Source organism: Hippoglossus hippoglossus, chromosome 11, assembly GCF_009819705.1.
Source record: "Hippoglossus hippoglossus isolate fHipHip1 chromosome 11, fHipHip1.pri, whole genome shotgun sequence".
Classification (NCBI taxonomy): Eukaryota; Metazoa; Chordata; class Actinopteri; order Pleuronectiformes; family Pleuronectidae; genus Hippoglossus; species Hippoglossus hippoglossus.
Window position 1 is genome coordinate 21,921,535 of NC_047161.1, and position 9,161 is coordinate 21,930,695.

Here is a 9,161-nt window from a genome sequence, read left to right on the forward strand (position 1 = left end):
CTTTCCCCGTTGTCATAGCAGCTTTGAAATATCCAGAATTTTTAGTGGAGACCAAAACAGTGCAGAGACAATGCTGAAATCAGTATTAAATTACAACTTGCATGTTGTTTTCAATTCAATGTTAAGTATTTACCATTTATAAAGAGTAAACAGACTCTTGTGTTTAATAGTTATCTGCTATAATTTTGATAACCTTGGCAAACCAGTTGTAGAGTGCAGTCTGCATCCTGATATAATAACTAACCAATTGTCTTTATTAACTCCAAAATATTGAGTTATTGAGACCACAGTTGTTTTTAAAGTATGCAAATATTCAGCAAAATTAGACTATATGTATAGGCCGGCTAACCAGATACATTACCGGTAACATTGTAGGAGGTCAATATGCCGTGCCTATCTAACTGAGGGATTAGAGCTCCCGCACTTAAAATAGCCTGCTCTATACAGAAGCTTAACATTTTTTATCCAGTTATTTATTGTTCCAATTAATTATTATGCTTTATCACTACCCGTATTTCTGATAACAGCAGAGGCATGAGTGGTTTAACACTGAAGGGTTACTCTTTTGTTTGTACATTTGTAATGGGTTTTCTGTATTATGATTTCCTGTAATCTCCTAGCTAATAAAAAGGCAGCGTATACATCTTGGATATATGAACAGTTCCACATTTATTTAAAAGACATTCTGGATGTAGATCAACAATGAAAAAAGTAAGAATCCGACACAAACAGAAACATGTAAAATGAAGGTGATTTGAGGAAAACTTTACAGTGCTTAGTTTTCTATGTAAACTGTAGTGACAGCATGAAATGGGAATCTGAAATGATAAAGTGTGGATCGGGGTTGGAAGTTGAGCATGTGTCTTGTCCTTGTGTTCACAGCTCAGACTTCAGGAGTTTCTTAGCTTTCTGCATGTTGCTCAGCACTGAGGAAGAGGCAGGACACATTCATAATTAATAATCAGTATGTGTTGCATGGACACAAAAAGACACTGCTGCCAGAAGATAAGATTTGTGTTAACATCAGTGTGTGTTAGCTGAAGCACTTACAGACTTTGAGGTCATTTGGTTCATAGGCATACATGCGATTGGCATAGGGACCAACAATATCCCCTCTCACTGTCATTGCTGGGTCTGTGGAGACATTTAAGGTACGGGGTGATTAAAAAGATTTAAATCAGGTGTAACCTTGGAGCAGGCAGGACCTTTGTGCATCTACTGGTGCTGCAGTTTTTTTAACTTGAATTGTGAGTATCTTAATGTCAACAATTAAACTTTCTGATACATGGTTTGTATTTGGATATTACATTTGCCGCTGAGTATTTTTAATTACCAAACACAGCTAGTTTTATTGTGGGGTCCAAAAGACCGCTCATGTGAACATGATCTCAGACTATTTGTATGTCTGTAAAGTAAATATTTACATTAGAATATAATGTCACTTGTCACTTTATGGTTCACAACTATGAAGAGTGAATTTGGGGTGTTTTGGGATTTTTTCGCATTTTAATTTCTATGACTCCGATATCTGTTTTACACATTAGATCAACATATTATACATTTCTTTAATCCTTAAGATGTTTTCTAACCACACCAGAAGAAGAATGTAGATATTATAATCAGAGGAGACATGGCACACAGTGTTCTTTATGCCAAAATATAATCTGGGACAGATCACTTGGTAATCTCGTCCACTTTTATTAGGCTTTAAAAAAGCCTAAATCACCTTGCGTTATGCATGTCAAACTCAATATTACCAATTTTTTAAAAGCATTATAAATGAGTAAGAAAATTAATAAGAAAATTTGTGTTATTCATAGAAATGTCCTTAATTCATATCAACATGTAAATGTAATAATTTTTTCATAAAGAACCCTAGCCTAAATAAAGAAATTGTAAATTAATTTAAAACTTTCTATAAAAGGTGTATACATTTTTTTTAAATCTATGAAAATTCAATCAACAAGCAGTCAAAATAACAGTTTATTGATTCTGCAATCACCATTTCTATGGGGGCTACTCAGGGAACAAACAGTCCCTTGCAGGTGCGAGACCCATCATCATCGATCACCCCATTGTCTTCTCCACATGTTTCGTGAAACACATGGCTGCTCTGTCCTAGAGAGCTAACTGATTATGTGCTAGTTATCATTTTAAACAGACAGGGACAGACTGTATTTACCATAACTCCTGTCTGAAAACTGCAGACCATATGCTAAATCTCTTAAGTTTCTCTATTTTTTTTTTTTTTTTACTTCAGTAAGTCCCTAAATGCATATTTCCCCCATTAAGATAACTTCAATGACTGGTAGTCCCACGTTATCAATCATGTTTGATAAACTGGGACAACTAAAAAAATGCTTGAATACAATCACAAACATAGTTCAAGTCCAGAGCCTTCTTGGTGTGAGGTGACAGTGCTAACCACTGCACTTTTTCCATTGAAGGTAAGTAATGTAATCTATGACAGGGACTAGTGACAGGCCTATAGGAATAGCTGTGTGGCTTACCGACAAAGATGATTCTGGGAACATACTGTCCATCCTGCGAGAGATGTTTGTCGGTGGGTTTCATACTGAGAAAAAAAAATTGTATCCTTTTTATTAAACATATAAAACAAAGATTTAGTTTCAAATAATAATAATAAAACCTACTTATTACTTTGAGGTCCTACATAAACACAACATTTCCTGTCAAATTCAGCCAATTGCTGGTTTTAATTGGGTGAGTCTGGAAAAGGTCACATACTTCTGTACACAGATTAACAATATTCAAAAGGAATCAATGAGCGAAATTAATTAAGAATTTTCAAGCCATTAGTTTTGAAAACTAAACTTACAACCAGATTGAGGATGATGAAGTCTTCGTCAAGAGTTTTCTGGACCTCGTTATCTGAGAAGACCTTCCTTAGTGCTGCAGGAGAAACAGTTTTTAACTGTGTAACTCAGTTCAGTGTTTGTTATTACATGAGGCCATATGTGTGAGGTGACATCAAACTTGAGAAAAACACATGCTCTTCAAATAGGGTTCTCTCTTTATTCAACAGAACATTTTTTCTCTGCATGAGTAACTCAACAACTCAAATGGCAGGGGTTTTTTCAGACTTACCCTGGCTGTGTGGGCAGTCCTCAAGGTGAAAGATTACCATCAGAGGCTTATTCCTAAAATACAAATCAGCCTCATTTACATTTAATCATGAACTACAATATAGGTCACTGTTAAGGTTTTATGGATTGGTGTGTTAAAACTTTTTTCTTACCTTGACCTGGACCAGTAGAGAGCCTCCTCATAAGTCTGAGCCCAGATCAGCTGATCACCCCAACCTGGACAGACATGGACTCCATTAAAACGCAATGGCAGACTCCTGCTTTATCTCAGTGTTAATAACAAAAAACATTTAGTTTCAATCATTCAGCCTTAGAGGTGCAATCGATTGTCACAGACCTCGAGACAGAGTCTGGGGGGATCCTCTTGCAGTCTTTGGGATGTATTTCCAAAGGTTGAGGACATGGCCACTAGGACCAAGACTAACAACAACACCACTTTGATCATCTTCGGGCTTACTGGAAAGTGAGGAACAGACAAAGGCAGGGTAAAGACAAATCACAAACCTTAATATATTCAAACTGTTTGACCTTAGGACAAACATGGAAGAAACTTTAACTCAGATAATTCCCTTGCTTTTAAGAAGGAAAAGTGTTGACCTACACCATCTAGTGGTACTTACCACAGAACAATCTGAAATTATTTAGTTTTGCTACTTAATTAGCATTTTCACTGACAGGTAATAATTGACGTAAGAGAGGTTTAGACATGTACACAGATCCCTGGGTGTAATGTAACCATGCACTGTGGCTATATATGCATCTTCCAGGTTGTTAAAAGGAATTATAGCATAGAAAGAGTAAGAATCCCACTTTACTTTTTGGTTAGGAACTACATACAGACCTCTAAAGGGGACCTATTGTGCTTTTTCAGTCTTTCCCAGTCTTCTAGTGGGTTGTATATGTTGTTTGTGAATGTATACAGTGTGGATGGTTCAAAATCCCAAAGTCAGCAGCAGAGGGAGCTATTCTCTTAAACACTTTTCCAGATGTTGGTGAAACGGCTCCTAGCGGAGTTTTGTAATACTTCCACCCCAGCTCTACGTCAAGATGGTGATCAATAGCATAATACACGCCCGGCGGCTCGCCGGACAAGCCCCCAACTAAGACGGCAAAGCGCAATCGAAACTGGGCCGAGAGGAGGAGGGAGCGGCTTTTGGAATAAGAGTCCAAAGTGTTTTTTGGTGCTGCGTTCATGTGCTGTCGGAAAATCAAACGCTACGCAGAGTACAACCAAGGTAAAGTCTCCCAGTGTACACAGTTCGCCTATTTACTAAAGCACAGCTTTAGTAAATAGGCGAACTAATTCACTAATTACACTATTCACTAATTCACTAATTCACTAATTACATCTGTATAATTAAAAAGAATCGTCATTGTTGTGTTTAATTGCAGCGAGGTCTGTTTCCATCTGCCTTTCGTCCTGAAGTACCTGAACTCAACACCAGCTGGCCAATCACAGCAGACTTGACTTTCTAGCGACGGGGCGTTGGAGCTGAATCCGGCTGAGTATCCTGCTGCTGCAGCAATGAATAGAATAAAGAAACTAAAGCGTTTTCTGAAGATTGGAGCCTTTAAACCTTTTCACGTAGAGCCCTAAATTAAAATTATGAACCCAAAAACGAGCATAATAGGTCTCCTTTAAACAAAAAATATATTTAAAAAGTCTGTAATGGGACAGTGATCATCTGCAAAACAGATTGACTTTAATTAAACTGTATGGCAGCCCCACTAAATGTCTTTTATTTTCTGATCTAGTTTAAACAATCAGTTAAGCTATTCAGTATGAAGACTAAAAAGAGTTAACCTAGTAGTTTGAAGTTCAATTTGTTATGTCTATGAGGGTAGGCCTGTATCTTACCTGTTCTGGCCTGGTCAGCTGAGAAGGTAGATGTACCGCAGTTCCAGCAACACCTGTAACTCCACTCTCACCTATCCCGTATTTAAGTGCATACTCCTCTGCGGTCCGCCCTCTTCCCACCCTCTTCCCACCCTCTTCCCACCCTCCCACGCACCTTTTCTGTACTGGAATGCTTGTAACAAACCTCTTCGTTAAGGTTTATGTTGGCAAAGTCCCTTAAGGAAAATGCTTATTTTAAGTTTGCGTTTGAGTTTTTCTAAAGATATCCTGGAGATATCCATGAATTTATACTTTTTACATTATGATAGAAATAACTATCCAAAACAGCTAGAGCTATCATTAATATAACTTTTGTTGAGCCCCTTATTGTTATGTTTCTTCAGTGAAGTTTGTGTGTTTTTTCATTCAGTTCTCTTCATAGCTTAAAGAATGGCGACATTTTCTCACAAACATTACTTTGCATGTCCTTGAATGGATTTAAATTCTAGCCCATATCATTATTGAATTTGTTGCAATGTGGACACATGATAAATAAGAATTTATTATAATTATAATTATTTTATTCATATTTTGTGTTGATTGGTGAGATATGTTTGGGCTTCAAGGACAGTCTGTATAAGTGATGAATACAAGAGGGCTGAATGCTGATTAGTCTTTATGTGATTGGTTCAAGACAGAAGTGAATGAATGAATGGGCCTTTCCTACAAGGTAAACATATTGATTCAGTCATTAACATGAAGAATGAATTGTGTTTGCGATCCAGGTTTTATAACCACAGCCCAGGAGTGGGCACAGACAGTTCTAGGTGATATGACCCTAACATTTATAGAGTTATCATTGAAATTGGTGAAATCCTGTATTTTTTTTTGTTATTTCAGCCTTTGAGATACAAAACCAATTTTTTGAACTAGAGATTAAGAACGGCCATGAACGTATTTAGATTGGAAGGTTACGTGTTATTTCTTGAGGCATCTCAACAGTGTCCCGGGTCCTGCAGCAGGGATTTTGGTCTGCATCTCCTGACAATCTATTTGCTTTCTGTAACTGAATCGGTCCTTTTCACTGCAGTGCTTCCTGCATCCTGAAACAGCCACTTCTTAAACAGTCCACACCTCAACCTCTCCTCCACACACACTCAACCTGAACTGCTGCTTTTAAAAGTGCAAAATATAATCTGATCTCTGACACTAGACAGCCTTTTGTGTGTTCTTGTTTTTTGCCTTCAACAATGAATTGCATTTTTGATAAAGTTACACTTTACCCAGAAAACATATTGTAAAAAGAAAAATAATCAGACACAAGAAATAAAACCATCAAACAAAATATATAATACAAGAGAATATCCCAAATACTAATAAACAGCAAATTATGTTTATTCATGTTTACAATTATGTGCCATAAATTTTGATTTGTGTTTAAAAAAATTAATGGAACCAATAATTTGTGATATCTCTGGTCATACTAATGAGATGACCAGAAGTTGTGCTTCTTGTTAAAAGTTTTAGTGATTAAACTCATGATATCACTTCTGATAGGGCACCGGTTAAAACGGTTTGTGTCAGAGATAGTCAAGAGAGATTTCCCTTGCCTTTGATAAAAGTGTTGACCTACATCATGTAATGGTTCAAAGAAGAAAAATGCAGTTAATTGTTTTGCTTTTTAAATTGGCATTTTCACTGACAGGAACAAATGAAGGAATAGAATGGTATGGAATGTAACGCAGATTCCTGTCTGTAATGTTTAATAAAGAACTTGTTAGAGGACAATAAGTTAACAGTAGGTTTAATAAAAGCAATAAAGTCATGTTTAATGTGGGCTACAAACATCATTAGTGAATATTTGACCTGAGTCTTTATATGACGTTCATGATTTATATAATATATAGGAATTCCATGTGTTACTATTCATCAAATCTCCATTACATTGTTCAGAATAACATGTTTGACAAGCCAAATGTCACAATTGTTTTTGATGCTATGTTCGTAGTACTGCTGGTTTGTAACCAGGATATGGGAACAGTTTAGTGCTGAGGTGTCCTTAACCCTCGCTCTTGCTGTACGACTCTCACTACATGACTTCCTCTCTCCGACACTGTGGTTGTCACAGCACCTTGGTCAATATTTAAACAAAAGGGTAGGGTTAAAGGCTGCACCTATTACCACTTTACATTCAGCAAGCTGCATATCCAGCCCCGCCCTGATAACACGGATCTGTTGGCGACTGGTTGTCCACTTGAATAGGATGCAACTACCTGGTGTTAAGAGAAGCACAATGCAGCAGCTCATGAACAACCTGAACCCACCTCAGATAAAGCTGAGAAATACTAACACTCGTATTGAGTTAACTAACTCAACAGTCTTTTATCAGACACACCAATTCACTGCTTCACTTTTCATCACTTTGTCTTTTAAGGCAAATTTTCTCTTTTGCATCTATCACTACTATTGTGATATTGCAACATCTGTTTTCAGAAAAGATAGTATTTTTTATGTTCTACTTATTTGAACACTGCATTGACTTCTTCATTTTGGTTCATTGTAACTCTTAATTATTTTATAATGTCAGCGACTCGAGTGATTTTAGTGACACAGGGAATTTAACGTCCCCGGCTGTATTCCTGGGGCCAAAGTAGGTTACACAGAATCATATTTGAAATGCTGAGGATAATATTATATGGCCTATAATAAAGCTGTTAATTATGTTGGCAGATATGGTTGCCTGACTAAGTCAGTCTGATGTCACAAAAAATGCACTTGATTTAATCAGCGTATAGCAGTGATGTTACTGAACTTAACTGCTCCTCTTATAACAACGCATCCTGGCAGGGTTGCATACAGACCACAGCAGCCTGAAGCAGTGAGCTTTTTATTTATACACGAAATAATGCCGGGTATCCAAGCTTTTCAATTTCCATTGGATGATTGGCAACTGTCATTCATTCACATGCATTAGAATAGATGTTATTAAAATACTATAGGTTTGTCACTTTAGTAACTGCAAGCAATAGCATTGGTTTATTTAAGATTTCAACAATGTTATTTCAATGATAGTTTTGGTTTTATATTTATATAGCGCTTTTCTAGTCTTGACAGCTAAAAACCTCCTTTTTGTGGTAGTAAGCATGCAACCTCCCACCTCCTCAATATATATATTTTCAACATCAACATTGTATTGTATTGCATTGCCATGACTAGCTCTGAAGGTTTATGGACTTTTTTTCTATGTATGGACAGGGGCGGCTCCTGGCATAGGCGACATAGGCGGTTGTCTAGGGCGCAAAATGCCGAGAGGGCGGCACAAGAGACTGATTTATCATGACGTGACACATGCAATGTAAACCAATGCATTAACGTCACACCATCATCCTCTAACCCCGGGGACGCACCGGAGGTAGAAGCGCCGCGAAACACCACGAAAAGCTGTGCGCCTCCTTTCCGCGCCCATGTTAAATAATTGGGCTGTTCGCACCGGCAGCGTAGTGCCGGGAAGCGCCGCGGCCGGCTCGCGATCTGCAGCGATGGTTTCGGGGTCTGTTCTATTTTTTTCGCTCGCCGCGAGCAAATCGGGCCGGAAAACACACTGAAAATCGATTTTAAACGATATAAGTGATATATTATATATTATATAAATGATTAAATATGCATCCCATACTTTAGATTTCCCCGCTGTTCTCCTGGAGTTTCAATTTCCCCGATTTTTGCCCCCACATGATGAAATTTCCCCATCTTTAATTATGTACTTAATCCACACATTTGTCAGTTGGGTCTAAACAGACAGACACACACAAGCACATAATCTCTTGTGGGGGGTGGCGGCTATAGGCTTGCGTAGGTCAGTCACCTGTGACGACCATCATCATTTACCCCTGAACCAGCGAGGAGAAATCGCCTTCCTGGTGAACAGCCAGGCGGCTGCTCGCACGAGAATTGGCGCTTCCGCCTCGGGTTCTCCCGACGTTGTCACGCTGCGTGTTAGACTGCGGTTAGAGTTCAAAGATGAGTCAAAAAAGGATAAATTATCAGGTGCAACGATTCAGAAAGCGCTGCAAAGTAGAGGAGGAGAAAAAAGAACAATATAGAGGTGGGAATCACCCCGATTGTGACATCATTAATGTTTATTTTTGTCGACATGACATGATATGCTGTCAGTACAGCAGATTTTCAGACTCTTTTTATATTTTTATTATATATTTTTA

The 9,161-nt window shown here is 37.9% G+C and overlaps 1 protein-coding gene and 1 long non-coding RNA gene across 2 annotated transcripts; one reads left to right on the top strand and one right to left on the bottom strand.

Moving 5' to 3' along the window:
* Positions 1–645: 645 nt before the first annotated feature.
* agr2 (anterior gradient 2) lies at positions 646–5,016 on the bottom strand. The gene is given in 10 exon segments (XM_034601245.1): positions 646–926; positions 1,051–1,134; positions 2,511–2,565; positions 2,567–2,575; positions 2,840–2,913; positions 3,109–3,161; positions 3,260–3,323; positions 3,445–3,465; positions 3,468–3,563; positions 4,966–5,016. Coding segments are annotated over 9 exon segments (495 nt in total). The 5' UTR covers positions 3,553–3,563; positions 4,966–5,016; the 3' UTR covers positions 646–876.
* A 3,177-nt stretch (positions 5,017–8,193) lies between these two features.
* Positions 8,194–8,369, top strand: LOC117771156. Its single transcript, XR_004615516.1, has 2 exons — positions 8,194–8,229; positions 8,270–8,369. It is a non-coding gene; the product is annotated as an uncharacterized LOC117771156 (long non-coding RNA).
* Positions 8,370–9,161: the final 792 nt, after the last annotated feature.